The sequence below is a fragment of the Hydra viridissima genome, unplaced genomic scaffold (genome assembly GCF_058129835.1).
Source record: "Hydra viridissima isolate aposymbiotic clone 2 unplaced genomic scaffold, HvirCarnegie_v1 scaffold_1, whole genome shotgun sequence".
In the NCBI taxonomy this organism is placed as follows: Eukaryota; Metazoa; Cnidaria; class Hydrozoa; order Anthoathecata; family Hydridae; genus Hydra; species Hydra viridissima.
In genome coordinates, this window is record NW_028324300.1 from 24,492,901 (window position 1) to 24,517,685 (window position 24,785).

General features: G+C 28.6%; 1 protein-coding gene and 1 pseudogene across 11 annotated transcripts in view; one reads left to right on the plus strand and one right to left on the minus strand.

The window, feature by feature from the left end:
* Positions 1-890: 890 nt before the first annotated feature.
* Positions 891-24,785, minus strand: part of LOC145197538 (NACHT, LRR and PYD domains-containing protein 9-like) — a 38,083-nt gene continuing 14,188 nt past the window's right edge. For 3 of the 10 annotated variants that reach the window (XR_016446277.1, XR_016446280.1, XR_016446276.1), the window contains exons 7-11: positions 24,621-24,785; positions 19,835-19,864; positions 2,707-2,803; positions 1,694-1,755; positions 891-1,087 (exon numbers count right to left, since the gene is read on the minus strand). The exon at positions 24,621-24,785 is cut by the window's right edge and continues 1,173 nt beyond it. Coding sequence is in view for 5 of the 10 variants with exons in the window: in XM_090070552.1 (XP_089926678.1) it covers positions 2,718-2,803; positions 3,146-3,190; positions 19,835-19,864; positions 24,621-24,785 (326 nt within the window). In the remaining 5 variants the exon portion in view is untranslated. Of the gene's footprint in view, positions 1,088-1,693; positions 1,860-2,706; positions 2,909-3,145; positions 3,191-6,310; positions 6,631-18,338; positions 19,865-24,620 lie in introns of those variants that run through there. The other 7 variants (XM_090070587.1, XM_090070583.1, XR_016446274.1 and 4 more) reach the window with 6 other exon arrangements.
* On the plus strand, positions 8,460-12,460 carry LOC145191637 (uncharacterized; annotated as a pseudogene). Its single transcript, XR_016446300.1, has 5 exons — positions 8,460-8,659; positions 8,781-8,895; positions 8,995-11,744; positions 11,853-11,988; positions 12,175-12,460. The product of XR_016446300.1 is annotated as an uncharacterized LOC145191637 (transcript).

Below are 24,785 nucleotides of genomic sequence, written 5' to 3' on the forward strand. Positions count from 1 at the left end.
TTGGATGATCTAAAGGTGCTAAATCAATGTATGACCAAGGATGCATAGAACAGCAATCTATATAATTTTTGATGTTACTTTAAATTTGCATTTTTCGCATATTAATTTGTGTAATTATGTAAAAATTGAATTTATTTGTTGAAAATTGAGTTTTTGATTTTATGAAATAGATTCTGCATAACTTTAACTAATTTTCAATTAAAAATTTTTTTTTCATGATTTAAAATATTATTTGATTTCATTTACATTGTGCAAATGAAAGTTTTTAGTTTTTATGATTATTATGTTTGTTAAGTTACTTATCGTGCTAATTTTAAGTCGTTTTGTCAACAAAATTTCGTCATAAACGAGTTAAAATCCCAGTCGGCAAATTTAGTTGTAAATGCGCATTAGAAACTCGTTTAACTACGTATCGTTGTGGTATGTATGTTAGCCATTTTATCGTGTCGAACACGCATTAGAAATACGCATTAGATGCGTATAAAGACAGGTACACAATACGACGCCTACTGAGTATCAAACTCGCATTTGAAACTCTTGTAAACACGTATAAAACACGACAATTAGAGAATATTCAATACGATATTTTCCTGGTATTACATGCGCATTTAAAACTTTCCAGAATACGCGTTATTTACGAATATATGTTAGCCATTTTATCGTGTCGAACGCGCATTAAAAATAGACATCAGATGTGTATTAAGACAGGTATACAATACGACGCCTACTGAGCATCAAACTCTTGTAAACACGTATAAAACACGATAACCAGAGAATGTTCAATACAATTTTATTAACTAATATGAATTCATAACATAATGATAATGACTAGCAGTAAACAACCCGTAATATGGATTATGAGTTATTAAATCATTAATAACAATAAAAACACATTAATAACTTGATATATTATCTGAAAAACTAAATACAAATTTATCTATAAATATTTTAACTTTGATTCCCTAACAGCAACGTAATTGCTTATAGTTAACGACATAAAGACCGCATTAACATCAGTTGAGTTCTTTTTAAAATCTGTCACAACACAGGTACCAGAAAAGGGAAGTCAAGCAAAGCCTGCAAATACCTAAAAAAAGAAATGAAAAAAAATTACAATTTTTAATTACAAAAGTAATATTTGCATTTTATTGTTAGTAGAAATAGGATAATAATAATAATAATAATAATAATAATAATAATAATAATAATAATAATAATAATAATAATAATAATAATAATAATAATAATAATAATACTAACAATAATAATAATAATACTAACAATAATATTAATAATAACAAGATTATAAAAAGGCTAGACAACACAATGTAGTAACACTGGCAAATAGCACCACAACTTAATAAGATATTTTATTAACTTAAATACTTGGCTAAAAAGATTTTATTTATTACAATATTTGAACAATCAAGGGACAATTATAGTTAAACAATTTGAGCAACTATATCATAAAATAGCAAGCAACTCGTAAAATATTTCTTATAAATGTGTGGTATTAAGAAATACGTAAGAGCTCAGTAATTACATAAGTTTTATTAAATCTCCCTCTCATCTAAGAGAGAGAGGGAGAGAAAGAAAGTGTTTCCAAAGCAGCATGTTAACAAAAGTAAAAAAACACGGAATAAATAGTAGTAACTGGTTTTATTATGTTACCACTAAACAAAATTATTTTTACCTTGATTAAAAGCTAATTTCCAGCATTTCTTAATTAAGCTCCAGCTTCTCTGTAACTGTTGACTAATGATTAATAGAGTAAATATCACATCATACTAAATTTACAAAATTAAAACCATGTTTCAACAGTAAGCTAACTAATCAAGAGATGACAAAGGGAAGACAAACTAAAAAAAAAAAAAATAAATGAAAAAAAGAACATGATTATAATAGAAATTGTAAAAAAATTTACATTATTTAAATTTAAAAGTGTTAATTGTTACTATAAATAGTTAAACTCATACTTTGCTTTGTTCTAAAGTGTCTAAAGTAAAATCAAAATAACAGACATTAACACTGCTTGACACTGAATTCTGTCAAGTAAATTTTCTGCTCACCAAGCAGCATTTTTTACATTTTAACAACGATTAATTTCATCCAGCCTAGATCTATTTTTTTCATTTGACAACGTTTTTCAAGTTGCCTATTAGCATTTACATTAATAACTTTGTTGAGCCTAATACTATCTATTTCAATTTCACTATTATCATTAAACATATTACCAGTAATCTTACTATTGTTACAACTGAATGAATGAACATAAAAGAATCTTACAAATTGTGATCTTTTCTAATCAAAGACTTTATTTAAACTTAAGATTTATTGAAGTCCATATCTTTTTACATGTTTATACACATTAGTCATTTATCAAAAATATTAAACAATATTTATTTACATCAATTATTTTTAATTCAACAAAGAATCTAGACTGCAATGCACAATGGAAAAATATCATCTTTTTTTTTCAACTACTTTCTAAAGGAATTTTTTTATTTTTTCTATTCTGTTATTTTTTCTAAGAAAGAATATTTATATAGATACAGAGAAATATAAAATATACTGAAATATAGGCAGACTTATGTTTATAAACTTTCATGTCAACAGATTACAGTCAGTTTTCCATAATAAATACATAAAGTATATACCTAATATGAAGTAAATCCAATATAAAATAAAACAAAATCGTATACTTACTCAAATCAGTATCAGTTACACTGTGTGAAGTAACTAAAAAGCACTTCAGTTCTTTTCAATTGCTCTAAAAAATAACTTTCAGCTCTTTCCAATTGCACTAAAAAATAAAACAAAACTTGCTTAGCTGAGTTGCCTAGTTTATAAGAATCTGAAAACAGATGAGTAAAAAACCAAGAACAAACAAACATTTATTTATTAGAACTACTATATTTTAAGCAAATTAAATTAAACAAAGAATAACGCCAATTCTCCTTAAAGGCTAAAAAAAAAATTTTCAGCTCAAATTTGCTTGCAGACCTTGCTTGTAAAACCATGTGAATAAGAAACACATTTAGAAAAGCCTAGAAACTACTTAAAAATGACATATGCAACATTGAAGTTTGAGCGTTGACTGGACTAATTATTAACAGATGTTTTTAAAAAATTCATATAAATTTACATATATTTTCTCTTTTATATCGTATAAACCCATCATATGATAAATCTGAAACGAAAAAATGTAATGGATAAGTGGATAAGTAAATACAAAGAAAAACATCATATATGAATCATAAGTCAATATATCTGATAGAGATAAGATGTCATGATAAGAGAGTAGTAGTTGTTAAATATTGTTATTTCATGTTAGCTTTTAGAAAACAATTCATGTTGGTATGTCATGGTTCTAAAAATTCAAATTGAGATATAAACAAAATGTATATACGGCAAAATGATTTTTCTTGAGTGCCTTCTAGTAAATGATTAAAAGCAGTGAGTTTCAATAATAAAACCACTTATAATTTTTAACAATAGACACCAACATAAAGGTAAGCCAAATGTAACAACATTAGTAACATAAATAACAACTTTACGCAAAATCTTGCTCAACATGTTTGCCAAGTCACACACTTTGAAAACATGTAAACAACATAATATAAACATATATGCTAACTATAAAACACAATATATTTATTTAACTTTACATAACATATATAAACACCTCATATAATATTTATATACACAACAGATACATTTTATACTATTTTAAAAACACATTTATAAAACAATTATATAACACATATTATCACATACATATATTTATCAAAAACTTTTTAACTTTGAACATAATATAAACATATATGCAAACTATCAACATATATAACTTGAACTGCGCGAACAAAAAATTTAAAAACAACATGAAAAAATCTAAAAAGATTCATATATATATTCATATATAAAGACATATTTTGTAATAAAATATCAAATTATAATCATATTTAATTTAAATCAAACACTTATCGAATAAAAAACAAAAAACAGATATAAGAACTGCAATCCTTATAACAAAATTTAATGTTTAGCAACAATAAAATGTCAGTGTTGGCTCAAAATTTTAATTTATTTTCTAAATTTTCTAAAACAGAACAAAAAATTCTGTATATAATCTATATCTGATAAAAATAAGTAAATATTGCACTGATAATCAGTAAAAACTGTACTGGAGATATGTGATACTACTTTAGCAGAATGATATCTCTTCATATAACTTTTAATAACGCTGATTATGATATAGAAATTGAAATCATTTACTTAGCTACTTTAGTATATGTATAACTAGAGGGCGCTACTCCACTTTCTCCCCCCCCCCCTAATTTTATGATTGATTCTGATAGAGAATTTTATGCTGATTAAGAATCGTATAAAAACATGGGTCTCAAAATCAACGGAAAGTGCTCTAATCTGATGTCGAAAGTACAAAAATATACCACAAATCGCTAATATTCGCCATCTTGAAAAGTGATTTTTTTTTGTTTAAAAGTTATCCTTTCAAAGTATCAACAGCCTGGTTTTTATTTTTTATATAAAAGATTTCGAATAAAAGAACAAAGAACCGGTGCGTTAAGTTTCATAATCAGGTGTATTGACCGCATTTTTTTTCTCTTACCAGGTAATGAAATTCAATGGCATTTACTCTTATCGCGTCAATTTGCTTCAACTGGATTCTTAGTTTGTTAGCTTGAGTGTCTTTTAAAACTTTTGTCAAATAAGTTGAAAAATTCTTTCATTGATTATATTTTACAATTCACTTTAAAACAAGATAAAAATTTTTTAATTATAAAAATAATTCTTTAAAACTATTGACTTTCTTTTAAAACTTCAAGTTAACCCCCCGTGAATTCATTTTCATTATGTTTGTCATATAAAAAGGAGTGCTTCAGAATAGTTTTTCTGCTTCTTCATTTATCTACATATCATGGCTCTTCGAAGACCAACAATAGACGTTTTTGACTCACTTTCTTTGACAGAAATAGGAGCAAAATTCAAATACGATATCGAAGCTACAATTCACTGGTGCAGAACTTATGGTTTACTCGCTGAAAGCATGAATTGTAGTGTATGTAACGTGCCCTGCACACAGCAAACAAAGAATGGGTCAGTTGATCAAGTTATTTGGAGATGTCCAGTCAAGCGCTGCAAAAGAACCTTTAACATTAGAAAAGGCAGCTTCTTTGAGAAATCTCACCTACAATTGTGGCAAATATTGGGCTTAACTTACGCTTGGAGTAGAAGTGCAGGTAAGAGCCGGGGATTATCAATAAGTGATTTAAGGCAAGAGTTAAATATCGGAAACGACAGCACCATTGTTGATTGGAATCAATTTTGCAGAGACATTTGCGTCTCATATTTCCTCAATAACCCTGAGCCAATAGGCGGTCCAGGGTGCATTGTTGAAATAGATGAATCTGTTTTTTGTCGAAGAAAATATCAAGTTGGTAGAATAATCCCGCAGCAGTGGATATTTGGTGGGTATGAACCTGCAACGAAGAAAGGCTTTTTGATTCCTGTCCAGAACCGCGATGCTGCAACATTAATTCCTATCATACATCAATGGATACTTCCTGGCTCTATTGTCTGGAGTGACATGTGGAGAGCATATAATGATTTGCAAGCTCCAGCATATTTACATGGTACCGTTAACCACACCCTCAACTTTGTAGATCCACAGACAGGTGTAACAACAAATCACGTGGAAGCTATGTGGTGTCGAGCAAAAGCAAAATTCAAATCAATGATGGGGCCAACTAATCGCGAAATGGTAGCTGATTATTTATCCGAGTTTATGTGGATGCAGAGATTTTCCGAACACCGGTTTTTTCACTTTTGGGATCAAGTTTTAACAGCATATCCTGTTTGACATCCTGTGTGCATCAAACGTAACATACATTATAATTCATGCCTAAGGTTGTGTAAATCAAAAAACGGCTATTTTCATAGCCACACAAAATTATTAAGAACATTTTTTGCAAAGAACATTAAGAAAGCCCTTTTTTATTACTCCATGAAAGTTTGTCTTTCCAATTAATTTTTTTCTTTAATAACAAAAAAAAAAAAATAACCGAAAAAATAATCGTAAATTCTGTTACAAAACTAAATTTCATAAGAAGGAATCGCAATTTCGCAAGAGCGACACGTTTTATAACTTTATAACTCGATCGTCTGCCTGATAGCTCTGGAAAGAACTTACGCGTCTATATTAGCCATTCCAGACGATTTTTTTATAATTCAAATAAACATATACAATGATTCTTACGTCGCGAAAATAAAAATAAAAAACGTCATAAAATATGCGAAGGAATATAGATATATATATACATAATTTCTGTATACAAATCCTTAGAATCTATTCTTCAAAAAAACATAAATAAATACTTGTTATAAAAAGAGAAAAGAAAATAAAAAGAAAATTTCGTGTTTTTTGTCAAACGTCAGATGTTTTTCGTTGAGCCGTGGAATCGCTATCTATATTAAACCAGAAAAAATTCCTTATAGTAAAAACCAGGCTGGCAATGTTTTGCGGTTAAAAACAATATCAACCGTAAAGTTAGTGAATTCAAGATGGCGAATATTGACGCGATAAGAGTAAATGCCATTGAATTTCATTACCTGGTAAGAGAAAAAAAATGCGGTCAATACACCTGATTATGAAACATAACGCACCGGTTCTTTGTTCTTTTATTCGAAATCTTTTATATAAAAAATAAAAACCAGGCTGTTGATACTTTGAAAGGATAACTTTTAAACAAAAAAAAATCACTTTTCAAGATGGCGAATATTAGCGATTTGTGGTATATTTTTGTACTTTCGACATCAGATTAGAGCACTTTCCGTTGATTTTGAGACCCATGTTTTTATACGATTCTTAATCAGCATAAAATTCTCTATCAGAATCAATCATAAAATTAGGGGGGGGGGGGGGGAGAAAGTGGAGTAGCGCCCATTTCTTTTAGAGACATCTTTTTTTAAACCTTCAAACTTGTTTTGAAGAGAAAAAATGATCAAAAAACCATTTTAATGTCACAAAAAAACTAAAACTTTTTAAATTTATAACTAAAATCGTTGTATTAATTGAACTTGTTATCGCTTTTTCCCTAAAAACCTAAGTAATAGAAATATATTCTGCTCAAAACTGATTTTAACAACTACATAACAACAAAATCTTAAACACTTACTTCTTTCACACCGTTCGTTCAGAAATTACTATAAACAAGAAAATGAACTCAGAAGTTCGCGATTTTCATCAATGATATAGCTCAACTCCTGCGGCGATGTTCTCACTTAAAAAACGTGCGTTCGCTCACTTAGTTGTTTGAAAACTCAACCAGAGTGAGGGTTTTGTTGTAATTGGGAACTCGAACGTCGAATGCTGAACAATAGTTTGCAATTGTTCTCTTTGCTCCATTTGTCATGGTGCGCTTTAAATATTCTCAGTTCTCCTTAGAATATTTAGAGCATCTCAAGACAATTCTTAAAAGTAAGAACGTGAATGAAGTTTTTATACTTTTTTTAACAGTGTTAATTCTAAGACAATGCGTAGAAATGAGGGATTAAAAATATTCTCTGAGACATAAAAAACAGGGATTTTCATGCTGCTGCTGCTACAAAAGATCAAGAACTATCAAAAGATACTTTTAGCTTTTTACAGCCACACCCTTAATATTTCTACTGAAAGACCCAACATCGAGTAACAATCTGTTTAACAAAGCAATAAAAAAATGTCGCCAAATATTCTTTTTGAAATTTCGAAGAAATGGAATTCAATTTTCCTTTACACCCCTCATATATGTAATATTATAAGTGATATCTTTCAATCATTCTCAATTTTATATATTGCATTGTTTGTAATATTAAAAAGCTTCCTGTAAATTTTTTTTTTTTAAATATTTCAAGTAAATTAAACATTTTTGAATTTGGGGCCTACTTTAAATACATTTATCTCGGAGCGTAAAAAGTGCCCGCGACTTATCTTATTTTTTTTTTGAAAGAGTATCTCATTGTTATTTGAATGGTCTAAAGAAACTGAGAGGATATTGTTTACAAAAAAACTTACGAGTCATCAAAGTGTCCAAATATGTTTCAACTAGCTTTCAAATATCAGCCATTATGGGAAATGGGAAAGGTCACAAGATTGAATGTATAGATTTTCTATTCCTCCTTATTACAAAAAAAAAACTTAGGGGGTAATATTAGGGGGGTAATATATAATAATATAATATTACATTGTTGAAATAACTTTACGTCAACCGATGCTAAATCTGATTTTTTTTTTTTTTTCATTTATAAGATTGTGGACCTGAAAAAATTTTTTTCCCAGTAAACATTTTTAACTTTATGTTTATTGAACATAATAAATTATTGTTAGGCATTATTTCCTCATTTACAATTACTCAGTATGGTTTGTTGAGCATTTACTTCTGAATTATTCAGAACAGAGAATGAGCACTTTATGCTAAATGTACTTTAAAAAAAAAGCACTTAAGTGCAAAAAATATTTCAGAGCAAGAGGTTGTTGTTGCAAATGTTTGCAAAGTTAATGATTTCAAGTGTGGACCAAGTCCTCGTTTCAATGAAAAAAGGTTATTCAAGAAACAAGATCCTGACTTTGGATGTCAAAGCACACTTTGTAAAAGTTAAAGTAAGAAATGCTCTTAGCAGTTGTAAAAAAAAAACCCGTTAGCATCATATAGTAGTGTAAAACGATTGTTGTTTAATTCCCTCAGTTTACATTGTATAATATCTAAGTTTTATGTTTTTAGGTTTTAAAGGCGCACCAAGAGACAGAATAGACAGAAAAGTCTCTTATAGAAAACCGAGGGTGCATATCACTTTCTGATAACGACTATATATGTTCTTACCATAGATTTAACTTTGGTAAGAGTTTGTTTACAACCGTATTTCAACAACAACAAAATTTAATTACTAAACCTTTAAAATAAATATTTCAAATTTTGATTTTTGTTAAAATTCAAGGTATTGGCTGAGTTTCTCCAAGAAGATGCTGTCATCCAATGCATGAACTAAGTGTTGGTAAAAAATTACCAGCTGTAAGAAGTGTTTCAATAAATATGTCAACAAATGTTTCAAAACATTACAACAAAAATGTTCCTGTAGGTTCCGTATTTTGTCACAATCACCTTAAGTTAGAGCGCATTCTTATTCAAACTAAAACAAGTACTGCCACTAACGAAGAGTTAGTTGAGGATACAACTGATTTTGATTTTGAGCCTAAAGAAATTTTACTTTCTGGAGAAAAGGTTGAAGGTACTACATCTACTGGTAACAACCTATCAGAAGCACTCCACATCAGCCCTTTTCAGTTTCAGTTAAAAAAAAAAGATAGCTGATCTCAGCAATAGAACCAAAAATAATTTACGAAGAAAATTTGAAAGAGTCAAGGTACAGCTTGCAAAGAGGTTCGCTGAACCTGTTGCCCCAGATCAGAGTGAAGACTTTATCTCAATTGTTTTAAATAGATCTTTGGAAACTTTAGACAATGATGCAGTACCTGATGATCTAAAAAAATTTGTTAAAATTTATGAAGAAAGTGACTCTATGGGTAAACATATTGTTCTGTGTTTAATTGAACATGAAAAATTTACTAAGAAGTTACTTCTGACTGTTTTTGGGTGCTCCAAATACGAGATAGACCAGGCACGAAAAATGAAGAATGCTAACATAGGTATAACTATTCCTGTCGAAAAAGAAATTACGCGAAATCAACTAGACCAGAAAAAAGGTGAACATTTTCTCGATTTCATATTTAACAGCAGCCTTCTTCAAGATGTTGCATATGGAGTCAGAAAAATTAAATTTGACTCAAATGATGTATATAAAATATCTCGTGCAGTTTTGACAGCGAAAATGAGACATACAATTGCATTTTATAATGAAGTTTGCAGAAGTGAGAACTACTGTCTTTTATCGGAAAGCAGTTTGTGGCGAATACTTCATGCTGTTAAACCAGCTCAACAAAAATGTTTAGCGGGACTGGATGATATTACTGCTGCAGCTATGAACGGTTTCTCTATGTTGCAAGATTTATCTTTGAAGTACAAGAATAGAGAGCTGAGTAATTTATTTGAACGCAGCAAACGATATTACAAAACTAATTTCCAGTTTAACTGCAGTGCGACCTACCCTAATTCTATCTCCCACTGCCCAATATTTGTTTTGAGTGATTTAACCGACAATCAATTGCAACAGATTTCAATAGCACCTGATGATAAGATTTGTTATGAGTGTGAAAATTTAAACAAATCCTTAGTTGAGATAAAAAGATTAGCATCAAATAATTCAGCCGACGAAGATACTATTTATGATATTTAAATTGCTGAAAAAGATATCATTGATTATAAAAAACATTTAATGCGTGATTGTCAACAGAAAAAAGCCAAAGTTTTTGCTTTTGAAAGTCTTGATGAAGAAACTGGATTTTGGTTGAAAGACTATTGCCAAAAAGTTCTTCTATCTAAATTCAGGGAAGGTCAAAAAAATATTTTGGAAAAAAGGGGATGTCACTGCATGTAGACATTTTCTTCACTAAGAAAAACAACATTTTACAGAAAAAGGTGTATTTTGCAGCTCTTTTTAGGTGTGAGCAAGGTTTATCGGAAACACTTTCAATTGCCCAATTAGTTCTTCCGAAGTTTAAGCATGACCATGCTGGTGTTAATAAACCCTTTGCAAAATCTGACAATGCTTCATCGTATTATGGCAACTTTATAATGGAAGCTCTTTTTATGTTGTGCAAAAATAACCTAATACAGCTTAAGCGCTACGATTAAAACAAACCTTGTCGTGGCAAGGATCCGTGCGACAGAGAAGCTGCCGGAGCAAAGTCATTAATTCGTAGCTTTGTTGATGCTGGGAACGATTTAATGTGTGCAGAGGACATTTATACTGCTTTACATTACGGACGTGGGCTGAAAAATTCTGCTGTTGGTGTTGCCGCTATAAAGGGCAAAAGCAAGTTGAGTGGAACAAAAATAGCCAAAATAAGTCAGTATCATTCGTTTGAGTTATTTCATAACTATATAACAATGTGGCGATACTATGCAGTTGGCGATGGAGTTAAACAAGAATATTCTAATGTCAATTTTGATCTGCAAATGTTTTTAACACACCCATATAGTGATACTGACAAGAAAACAAGAGTTTTTAAAAGCAATATGAAGGAAATGTTTCGCGAAGATAGATCACTAAATTGGTTTCACTTTTGCTCTGAGCCAATTTGTAATAGATCATTCCATACATCAGAAGATCTAGAAGAACACATGATGTCGGGAAGACACATTATCAGCACTTTAAAATCAGGAACGGATAACGTGAGACAGAATGAAGATGCAAGTTCAGTCAAACTTACATAGTTATAAACCAAACTCACAACAGGAGGTATTTGAAGAAGTATGTTCTGACATTAGCAAATATGTTAAAGGTTGGGCTTTACCTACCCGCAGTACCTTCCGGTATAGTATGAGACAAAAAGATATATTATATAAACTCTTTATGGAAGGTGAAGTATCTGGAAAAAAGATTAGCCCAGAGCAGGTGCACCTTTTGATAAGAAATGAGCTTCAAGTCTCAGAATACGTAACAACTCAGCAAATAAGATCACTATTTTCACGTTGGAGCAGGCTAAAAAAAGACAAAAGATGAAATGAACCAATTGATGTTGGTAGTACGAATGCGGATAACGAAGAAAAAGAAGAGATAGCAGATCAAGATAATAATTTTTATATCTACTCTCATTAATATATATCTTAATATTATTTTGTAATTATAAATATTTGTACAAGTGTTTGTATAAATATTTATATTTTTCATTCTGTAGATCAAGAAGAATTAGCAAATGAAGAATTTGAAAAGGAATTCATGAGCATTGCCATTGATTTATCTGGTGCATGGCATGAAAACGATTGGATTGTTATTTATATGGGCAATTGCTAACCTGGGATTATAAATGAGGTACTTCATTTTTATTCAATGTTTAAAAAAAAAAAGGTTTTTCATTTAAATAAAAACATTTTTCTTTAAACATTATTTGATCATATTGATTGTGTCATTAAAGTTAAACGAAGTTTTACTTTTGTCAAGTGAGAATCAGATTTTTCAAACTATTTTTCATATTAGAAAAATCATTACTCATATTAGGTTCTCTGTGATGGTTACATGGTGAGCTGTATGAAGCATGCTTCTGCAGTCAAGAAGCTTTTTAAGTGGCCAGCTTTTCCTGATGTTATAAAGTACAAAGACAGTGAAATCATTTGTGGAATTCTACCACCATTACCGTTAAAACAGTCTGGAGACTATAAGTTTATGGATAATCAAATTAAAAAAGCCCAAAAGGCATTTCAAGCAACAATACATTAAGATCAAAGACATAAGGATAAGGATATGTAAAACTGATTTATTACGCAAACAATGACATGATAAGATAAGGACCTCATATAATATATTGATTCCGCTGCTACATTCGATTTTGTTTTTTTTTAAGTATATAAAAAATTCAACATTTTGTGGTGGAGTTATTTCAACAATGCAATATTACCCCCTAAGTTTTTTTTTTGCATTAAAAAAATTGTAATAAGGAGTAATAGAAAATCTATGCATTCAATCATGGGACCTTTCCCATTTCCCATAATGGCTGATATTTGAACGCTAGTTGAAACATTTTTTGACACTTTGACGACTCATAAGTTTTTTTCTACTCAGGAACTTGAAGTATTTAAAAAAAATAAATTAACAGGAAGCAAAAATTAACAGGCTTCTTTTTTACCCTATCAGCATTACTGTATATAAAATTGAGCGCGATTAAAGGATATCACTTTTGAGCCGACAGTACTTTTGCCTGATTTTATCAGAAAGTGGCTCTTAAGTACATATAGAATTGAGTTTCTTGAAATACAAATAAGAAGTAATCGAACGATTCATCTATCGTAGGGTGCAAACTGTTTTAGTCCGATTTATTTATTGCGCTGTCACCAGGTTGCTTCGTTATCTGATCTTTCATTTCCTTCTGACTTTTTATAAGTTTTGTTATAAACAACTCACAAAATTTTTGAAAACCATGCTGCCAATAAATCCAAAAAACAGCGTCTACAAACTGAGAGTGCAAGAGTAACAGCGATGAGCTTTCTTTAAACGGTTAAGTTTTTTTTATAGAAAGAAATTGCTTACAAGAGAATATACAACAAAAGACCAGGCTTAAAAGTAAAGAAAGAGATACTACCCTATCTTATCTATCTATTTTAACCTAATAGGGTAGATTAGGGTGCTATGAGCTCCTTAAGCCAAAATTGGAATATTTTCAAAAATAATTATGCTGGATCCAAAATTGTTGCGAATTAATAATTTTTAGAGATCCCTACTCATAGTTTACCTAGATATTTGGGCAACCGAATTTTTTTTTAAAAGCACAAAGGTTTTAAAAAAGTTACAAAAGTGCTCATATTACCAATACCACTCGGTAATATGAGTACTTAAATTTAGTTAAAAAAAAAACAACATTAATTAAATAAAAAAATATCAACCTGACATATAGAACTAATTTTTGGAATATAATGATTCGTTATCAACAAAACTTATCGTTAAAAGATCAAATTTTAAGCCACTTTTTGTTAAAACAACACTATTGGGGCATTCCACGTCAAGTGGAACCACTTTTTGGTCAAATTCGACATCACCGACTCGGATTTTGATGAAAATTGGCTCACATGTTGGGCATATGGACAGAAGAAAAACTTGTAAATTTTTTTGACTTAGGTCAATTATTTCCTGAGATATGACCGTTCAAAGTTTTGACCTTTTCACTTGACCATGGTTATTTAAAATGTCATAACTTTTTTTCTACTATACTTAGGAACTTGATTTTGGTGGCAAACAGAAGCTCTTGCATAGACGAACAACTTTGTGTCTATACAAAAAAGTGATAAGTTCAATAAAAAAAAAGTTATTGGTCATTTGGTCATTTGACCTTTGACCCCGGTCGATGGCAAAGGTCAAAGGTCATAATTTTTTTTTTACACATTGCTTTTTCTATTGTGGATGTCCCATGAAAAAATCTTTTTGGGATTCCCACAAACAGCTTTGGGATTAACGTTAAAGTATAAGTAGGTTCTAAAAATTTATTATTTAAATACCTTATAATTATACAGTATTTCAAGGTAATTTATTGAACGTAGGCCCTAAGTTATATAATAGCTACCACATACCAAGTATACTATAATTTGGTGATACTTGGCCTGTATATATATATATATATATATATATATATATATATATATATATATATATATATATATATATATATATATATATATATATATATATATATATATATATATACATACATATACATATACACATATATTGTTGAAAAGTAACAAAAATGCCTTATTTAGCAGTTTTAACTACATGGCAGTACAGTACTGAATGCATTATGATATTTACACCATTGCAATACATATTTGCTAATAATAAATTAAAAAAGCTATAATAGTTAACGATGATGCAAGTTAAGTGCTTTGGTTGCTCTTTTAGACTCTTTAGAAGTAATAAAGTATGACCAACCAGTTGTAGTTTTGGGTTCGACTGCTAGCAAAAGATCATTCAAATCAACAGTAAAAATATCTGGAGGATCTCTGAAGGAGAAAAGTTGACTTGGACCATGAGGGTGAAGAAAGTTCATGGTTACTACTCTTTTTTCTGGATTGCTCTCCAACACACAACCTATCCACCAATGTTCATCATACTCTACAACCATGTAACCAGTAATTGAACTGAAGTTGAGCTGGCTAACTTTCTGTGACGTAATTTTTTCAATTCTAGACACAGAACTGAAACTATAATCTTGTACTTGAGGTTCATTCGTGGATAATGGTTTAAAGCAATGAAGTTTTTGGGTACCAGGAATTGTTTTAGCATTCGAAAATCTTTCTTTCAATATTGTGGATTCGATTTGCCAATCATTTGCAGTGAGGTATTCAAAGGAAATTCCATGGATATTTTCTTTAGCAAAAGTATATAATTGATAAGTGGTCATTATTTGGTCATGGTATGGACGTTGTAAGCTTGCTTTTGCGGCTTCACGTTTAACAGTTCCTCCAACTCCATCACAAGGGCCCTTACCATGACTTGTGGCAAAGAAATGCCATTCAGCTGGAATACCAAAGTCCTCTTTGTGATAGCACAGATTTATTAAATTCTTGCAGTTTTTGTATTGTGCTGCACAGCCATCACTAAAATATGTTATTTTTAATACCTCAAATTTCACTTTTAAAAAATTAATTAGTTTACGCTGAAAAAGATGAACTGCAATTGTGTCATGAGTATTACATTCCAAAAGCAGCACATAACTTCCATGACATAAATTTCCTTCATATTTATAATAAAAAACAAAAGGATGTAAAGTTGCTTGACTATTTGTCCAATGATATCCCTGTGCTGCATCTTGTATGATGAATGCATAATTTTCTGAAAAATCACCAATAACCAGAAATTCTCCATCAGATAAATTGTTTTTCTTCCAGTCTAAGTATTTTGCCTGCTCTTGAGCAATAAAATCATGTCTAGTTAGTGTTTTCAAGCTCCCTAAAAATCTTTCAATAAATTCATCAGTAGACTGTATAAAGGTTTGAAGCTGGGACCTATCTGTTGTAGTCCACTGTTTATACTCAATTTCTTCAACTCCTTTAATTTCAAAGCATTGCAACAGCCATTCCTTTAGCATAGCAACTCCAGGGCAATTTTTACACTCGCCTAGAGGACATGCTGGTAAGGAAGGATTGCATTGGATTTTAGCCAAAGCATGTTTGTAGTTCTTAATAGGGGTTTCTAGTTCATCTTCTAGTTGTAAATCATCCATATGTGATCCGACTATCATGAGCTTAACATTTTGATGAATGGTACATACACATACACAGTGAGTACCACTTGCTCCTGCAAAGACACATTCTTTTGGACGTAGCTCTGCAAACTTCGAAAAACCAATTCTGATATTTGGATACTTTTCTGAAAATAATTGATAAACTTCCTTCAAATTACTTAAAACTAATCTTTTCTGAATATGTTTTCTTTCCCCATTTTCCATAACAGATAGAAAATCTTTTTTTCCAGGCATTACACGGCTAACAGTGTCAGAGTAATAAAACTCTTTTACCATATCTTTCACATGTACAGGTAGTGATTTCCCTTTTTTTGGGTTAGGGGTTGATAAAACACCTTTGGTTATTAAAACTTCTTTTGCTTGAGATACAAGTCGATGAGAACAACTGAATTCTCTCATCACTTTTCGATTACTCCATTGAGCAACAAATATTGTCAAAATCATGATCTTTTCACTCTTACTTTGTGTTGATTTATACTTATCCTGGAGCACTTTAACAATGTCATCAGCACATGTGTTGGAAACTTTTTTTTTAGTTGCTTCGTATTCATCATCCTCTGAAGTATCAATGGCAATAGCATCTGAATAAGGAGATAAAAGGTCTAACTTCCTTTTTACAAGTTGTTTAAACTTTTTTTTTTTCTCCGGAATATAACTTTTAACAGTTTGTAACTTGCGTTTATCCAAGGGTGACTCACCCAAAAACGACAAGGATTTATTAAAAATTGAAATTTCTACATCCTGGCACTGATAATTTTCATCTCCCTTATCACTGTAAGTATCTTGAGATCTGGAACTGCCTTGAGAATCTAACTCTGTATTACAATTTGCAGAACTTTCATCATCACATAATCCTATTTCGGAAGGTAAGCCAGTGATCCTCTTTCGGCAAGTATCACATAATTTTGCTCCAGCCATAAGTTTTGAGGGATACATAGCTACCTGCTGCTTTATATATTGCTCATATCATTTAATACTGACTTAGTATGTATATATAGTACTAGTAATTAAATTACAACCTATAAAATAAAAGGAAAAAAGGAAATAATTAATAATATATATCTACAATAGGTTATTTACAGAAAATGACCTCAAAATATCGCATTTGTAAGGCCGATAAATAATAAATTTTTAGAACCTACTTATACTTTAACGTTAATCCCAAAGCTGTTTGTGGGAGTCCCAAAAAGATTTTTTCATGGGACATCCACAATAGAAAAAGCAATGTGTAAAAAAAAAATTATGACCTTTGACCTTTGCCATCGACCGGGGTCAAAGGTCAAATGACCAAATGACCAATAACTTTTTTTTTATTGAACTTATCACTTTTTTGTATAGACACAAAGTTGTTCGTCTATGCAAGAGCTTCTGTTTGCCACCAAAATCAAGTTCCTAAGTATAGTAGAAAAAAAGTTATGACATTTTAAATAACCATGGTCAAGTGAAAAGGTCAAAACTTTGAACGGTCATATCTCAGGAAATAATTGACCTAAGTCAAAAAAATTTACAAGTTTTTCTTCTGTCCATATGCCCAACATGTGAGCCAATTTTCATCAAAATCTGAGTTGGTGATGTCGGATGGGTGGTTCCACTTGACGTGGAATGCCCCTATTATGGTTTCTGCAAAAAAAAAAAAAATTGTTCGTTAATTTTTCGATTTTATCGACTCATACATTTGAACGATAAAAATTCAAATTTTTTGAATTTAAATTACAGAAGAATATTTGGTATTGTTAAAATAATAAAATATTTTGCTATGTTTTGTTTTTATTCAAATAGTAATTAAAACCACTGCTGTTTTAAGACTTTAAACTTTGTAATTTCAATGAAAAACATGGGGTAATTTGAAAGCAAGAACGTGATTGCAGTATTTGTACTTTTTTTAATCGGAACTTTCAAGCAAATAAAAAATACTTGTTTTTAATTTCGTTTAAACCGAGAAACATTTGGTTTATAATAAAAAATTCAATTCTTAACTCTCTATCTAAAGTTATAAGAGCGATCTTTTTAGTTAACAGAAGAGTTTGCTTCTGTTAACCAAAAACTCAAAATGTACAGAATGCAGATAAAACATTTTATTTTCAAGTGAAATTTTAATGTGAGGCTTTTCATTTTTAAATTTAGATCAATATCATAAAAAAGTGTTCAGTCTGACTAAAGGAGACCACATATTGAATAAGGAAATTAAAACTACAAACTAATATTCTGTAGCCATCATTTTTTTCAAGTGTCTTTTGTTCTCTATATCTCTTAACTAGTTCACTAATTGTTAACTTAGCCACATCACAAAGTTCAGAAATTTGCTTATAAGAATTTTCTTCTCTACAACACGTATTATTAAATTTTTTTTTTCGTGACAATTCCTTAACCTTTCCCATTGTTTTTTTAATTCAACTTAAGTTAAATATTATCTCCAGTAAATTAATTTTAATTTTTCTTAATGAAGTTTTGATTTTCTAAATGGGCATGGAACTGTTTATAAACTTTTGCACGGTTATGTTTTTTATAAAATTTGAATTTCTACCTTCCATTATAAGTTATCATTCTTTTGAGTAAATTATATGATCGCATTATAGGAACATTTGTTAAAAATTTGATTCATCTTCAGTGAAAAGTCAAAAAGTTATGACAAAAAAAATTGAAAAAGTTAGCTAATTATAAACTTTTGCACTCTACTGTAAATCTTGATGGGAAGGAAATTGCTGGCCCACAGCTTAATCTCTTAGGGGAGGATAGAATGTTTCAGTTTAATCAAGAGCAGAGTTAGGAGGGTGCAACTTTGATTAAAAGGGGCTGCAATGTTTCTCTTGATTTTTAATTTTAGATGGGTTTTTAATTATTCAAAAGTAAGTCCCTAAATAAATGGAAGGATTTATTCTTAAGGAATAGATATTTCTAAGTTTATTTTCTTGTTTCTTTTTTTCCACTTTAATATGCTAAAAAGAACCATCTCCGTAAAGCTTAAAAGGTGAGTAGGGGGTGGGTGGGGTAGGGTGTTTTAGAGAGAGAGAATTTTTTAGACAAAATAGTTCACATAAAACTTGAATAAGAGGTTATTTGGGTGTGACACTCACTAGACTTGATCTACTGATGTGGCCGAACAAAGTCGATTTTCGAAGGGTAGTAAAGTAAAACACAAGTGTAAATGATTCTGTTTTTCAAAATTCTGTTGACGGGCTTTTATCACATTGAAAACTTATTTTCACAAACAATTTCAATGGATCAGTGAAAGTATAAAATCAAATCATTTCAAGTCAAACTACACGAACAATACTACAATTATAGCTTACGGTGTCAAATGCACAAGGAAAATGAATGTTTTTCAATATAAACATTTACAGTTGTCTTATACACATTGCTAACCTATTCATACCTAAAAAATTGATAACTAATAAATATTTTCTAGAAATTTAACAAATTAATAAAACTGACACTGAAAACAAAAACTCACAACATAGAAAATATGTTAAAACTAAAGTTTATCATAAAAACGAGGCTAACAAATAACACAGATAAAACAATCCACCTAACTAGATAACAAACGCAACTGATAATAACATCATTTACACTACAATTGGTAAAATACTGAATCTCTTTAATATACTGAAAGTCATGAGAGTCATTTTCTTCGTAAAACAGACCGTAAAAACTCATGTCATAAAAATCTTCACAATTTCCTTTCAGCTATTGAAACTTTCTTCAAAAGAAATTCTTCCCGTGTTTTTATAGAAAAAGGAGCATTTTTAGCTAGAAATGCTCAATGGTATTTTGTAAATGAAAGAAGAAAAATAGTCAAATTCATCAATTATTTTAAATTTGTGGCACGGGAACGAACCGATGAAATATTCTCCAAAAATAAAGCAATCGCATTTTCAAAGCACTTATTTCGTAATATTCCCTAAACAAATTTAAATAAATAATTCTTACCATAACCCATATATTCTTTTAGTACCCAGTCTAAAAACAAAAAAGCATGATGTATGAAACTTTATTTTAGAAAAAACTTATTTAATTAGAAATAAAAACAAAAAAAGGAAGGGGAAATAAATTTTATCCGTTTATCCTGTGACTCAGCAAAAGTTCAAAAAGTGAAATTTTTAAAACGATATTTTTTGGCATAAGCAATCAATATTCCCAAGTGATAAGGAATCAACATATTTACCCCATGTTTTAATTATGTTATTGTTTTGTAGCCATGTTGAAAAGTCAAAGTTCGTGTTTTTGTTACGGTAAAAAACAAAAAAAATTGCAAAGAAACTACAAAATTTTAAAACGTCTTCTGCCTCTGAAATTCTTATATAAGTCTTTTTCCAAATAAAGATCAATAAGGAATAATACTATACATTATGCACATATCATAATAAGAGGTCCATATTTTTTTTCTCCATTTTTTGATAATCTTATGGTCTTGTATTCTTGAAAAGCAAAAATTGGTGTTTTTTTATGATAAAAAAAAAAATGTTCTCATAGTGTAATAAAAGTCAAATATTTATGTTAAACTTTTTATGGTCAAAAACAATAAAACTACCCTTACACTCTGCATACTGTTTAAACGCTTACATTAATCTATTTCTAAAAATTGACTTTTTTATTATTTTACTCTTTTTGATATATTTATTAATCGAGAAGTAAAAAAACAGATACCTATCATTTTTAAAATGATATGCATATAAATATAATTAACAGATATATGTTATGTTCATGTCTGAAAATTTTTTTAAAGGAGCATTTGTTGCAAATGCTGGTCAATATATTTTTTTAAAAATGTCTTATTGCCAAGTGATTTAATTTATCTTAAATATCTAGAGAATTGTTATTTTAAAGGAGGATAAACAACTTAAATTTTGTAAATTAACACTGAAATATATTTTACTTAAGAGTAAAATAAATTTATACTTCCACTTTATACAACTTTATGTAAGGAGGTTAAATTATTTGATATACCTAAAATTTAACTTTGAAAAATTTACTTTTATAAAATTCACTTGAACTTAATTTATTCAAAGGTGATGAGTAGACTTCTTATTTTAGTTAACATTATGTAGTAGTACTTTACTGGAAACAATATAACATGTAAACATATACATAAATTTGAAACAATAAAAATATAACATTTAAGGCAAAATCAAAAAATATCAAAAAGACATTAACAACATAAGAACATCAAAGTATACATTTTTTTTACATAATCTCTTTGGCAAAGTCATTGATTGCATGTTGCATGTTCAACTTATTTTACACTGTTAAATTAAAAGATTAAAAAATTTTTTTTTCTATTTTCATGTTTTTAACTGTTAAATTATTTCAAAAGTTGTTCTTCTAAAAAACTTACTTAGAAGCATTTTTTAAAAGCAGGTTACAATATTATATTTGAAAGTACTTTAACAACCTTGTCATCTGTTTTATAGAACTTAACTCATATTGATGAAAAATTATCTTTTAAGCTGTAACAAATGTTTTTACATCTGTTAAAGCCACATAAAAATTGTTAGGGATGTTCTTCCAGAAATATTGAGCTGCAGAGAGAAAAAAGTATTTCAAGATAAAACATAGTATAAAGAATAACATTTTTAAAAAAGGTATTAAAAAGGTAAATCAAACTTTTGCAGAACAAAATTTCAAACTGTTGATTGACTCTGTTCGCATAAAAACAAAAATATATAAAAAAAAAAAAAAAATACAAGAAATTTCAAAAGTTTTTAAACATTTTTTCTATTACACTTATTTTATATTATTTATATACTTTATATATTATTGTTTGAAGAATATCTTTTAAATATTGAATAATTTATCCTCCTTTAAAATGTTGCTTTGTCTAATTTTATTACATTGCTAAGTATTACAAGTTTTTGATGGTTATCATTCTTTTTTTTTCAGTTGAGAGATATTGTTAAGTTAACAAAGTCAGTCAACATATTTAAAAGTAATATTAAAAAATTCATTAACTTGAAAAACACAGATATCAAAGATAAAATATAACAAGAAATCTCACAGGTAAAAAAGAATTTGTTTCATTTGTAGAATCAAATAAATTTTTTGAGCAAACACACTAATGGTTTTATAATGTCCAGTGTCCAACTGTCCAATTAAGTAGTCAATTATTACCAAATCAAATAATTGACTACTTAGTCATTTTATTCTTAAAAAAAAACAACAAAAACAACAAAAAAAACAACAAAAAATTGTGAAAAACAGCCCTAAACATCACAAAAATAATTAAAGAAAAATTAAGGGGAACAAAAACTAGAACTCATTATAACCATAATAAACAAATAATGAAAGCTCAAACAAAGTTGTAGTTTATAAACTAAACTTAAACAAACTAAAAATAAAATTTATATTTAGTATTTATTTATTCATATTTTTTCTAAAAACAGAAAAGTTAATATTACGACAAGTAAGAATATTTTTGTTAAACAAAAAAAGTTATTTGAATTTAAAGTTTATGTAAATATATCGTTATTTTAAAGAAACACATATTATGTTTAATCAAAAATAATACATAAAATTTGAAACAATAAAAATATAACATTTAGAGCAAAATAAAAAAACATCAAAAAAGATGTTAACAATATAAGAATATCAATATAAACACTTTTACATTTTCTCTGTGGCAGAGTCATTGATTGCATGATATATATTCAACTTATATTACACTGCAAAACTAAAGGATGATTTTATTAAAAATTTTCTTTTTATCATGTTTTTAACTGTTATTTTAAATCTCAGAAGTTTTTCTTCTAAAAACCTTTTTTTAAAAGCATTTTTTAAAAAAAGAACGCAATTCAAAGTTTAATGATAAAAAAGGCTTAAAAGAATTTTTAGTAATTTCAAACGAATAAGTTAAGATGACATTGATTGTATTATTTTTAACTTTAACATGGAAGAAACTATTATTTAACATGCAGAAAAAGAATAATTAAAACTTAAAAATACTAAATATAACAAAATACTTGAAGTTAACAACCTTGTCATCTGTTTTTGCAGAATTTAACACATTGAAAAAAAAAATCTTTTGAGCAGTAAGAGATGTCAAAACATCTTTTACAGTTCAAAACGTAATTTTTTTTTGTCTTTGAAATCAAAAACAATAACTTTGTTAAACTGAAGGGAAAAACATAAACATAATTAGTTTGGTGTGTAATAATGGTGTGTAATATCTGTAATATAAATCTAATTACAGATATTACATTTCTTTATTCACAAAATACAAGTAGAAGAGAGAAGAAAAAAGGTAATTTGCAATTATCTAAAATTTTCATATAATATTTCTATTTTTGTTTTTGTTTTTTTGTTCAATGTTGTTCCAACTTTGTTCCATTTTTTTGATTAAATGAACTTTGAAATAAACAGCAGGTGTGTTATTTTAAAAACGCTGCAATTTTTAAACTAAAAAAACTGTTTCATTCTTTTGAAGAAAGATTAGTTAGACAATTAAATAGCAAAATTGTATAAAAAAACTTTTTAAAATAGTATTTTTGAATTGCCATTTAAAAAATTTCATTAAACATTTAAAATGGTTATTAAAAGCTTAATAAGTCATAACTAAAGGTTGAAATAATTAAGTTAAATTCATTAGTTCAATCAAATCTGAAAAACTATGAGGTCAGTCCTCTAGAGCTACTTTATGCTTTTAAAAGCCACATAAAAAATGTTTGGGAGGTTCTTCCAGAAATATTGAGCTGCAAGAGATTAAAATATTTTAGATATTTAAATCAATATTTTGTTATTTAAATCAATATTTTAGTACAAAATTTCACAACTCAATTTCTTTGAATCTCAAACTGTTGATTATATAAAGATCCTGTTTTTATGAAAACAAAATTATATACCAATAAAATATATAAAACTTCAAAAATTTTAAATACATTTTCTTCTATGCTTATTTTATATTGTATGAGAAACATTTTTGAAATATTGAATGAGTCATCCTCCTTTAAAACTTTGGTAGACCTAACTTTAATCCATTATATATATTAAAGATTACAAACTTTTGGTGGCCGTCATTCCTTTGTTGTTTGTTTATTTCAGTTGATTAATATTTTTAACTTAACAAAGTCAGTCAACATATTTAAAAGTAATATTAAAAAATTCATTAACTTGAATAATCATAAATAAATGCACGAATTAAATGAAAACTTTTTTACATGTGAGATTTCTTATTATATCAATACAAGAAATATATACAAGAAATCTCACATATATAGAAATCTTTGATATAGATGTTATTCAAGTTAACAAATTTTTTAACATGATTGAAAAATGTTGACAGTCTTTGTTAAGTTAAAACTATCAGTCAACTGATAGTTTTAAACTTAACAAAGACTGTCAACATTTAAAAAACAACAAAAAGGATATGATCGAAAAAACTTATAATATTTCTTTGTTATATCAAAATTAAAAAGAATATTAAAAGGATTATAAAAATTAGCTCAAGTAACAAGCTAATTTTTTGTGAAAAAACATTTACAACTTTTTAATATCTGACTGTGAGGTGCATTGCGAAGAAATAACTGACTACTTAATCATTCTACAACTTACTCAAAAAGATAATTTAAAAAATTGGAAAAACAGGACTAAATAAAACAAAAATTCTATATAATTAGAGAAAATTTAAGGGAAACAGAAATAGAACTCATTATAACCATAATAGACTAATAATGAGAGCTCAAACAAAGTGTAATGTGTATTTAAAATTTTAATTGGAACTTACCAAGTACAGCATTAAGCAATGAATTCCTTTCTTCATTTGAATTCTTCAAGTTAGCAAGAAATCTCACAAAACTTCTTTTGTTTTCATTTGCTAGTCCGCAGATCATAGGCCAACAGCTACGCAACTTTTTGTTACTTATAATCTCCTCAGGACTCAAATAAATGT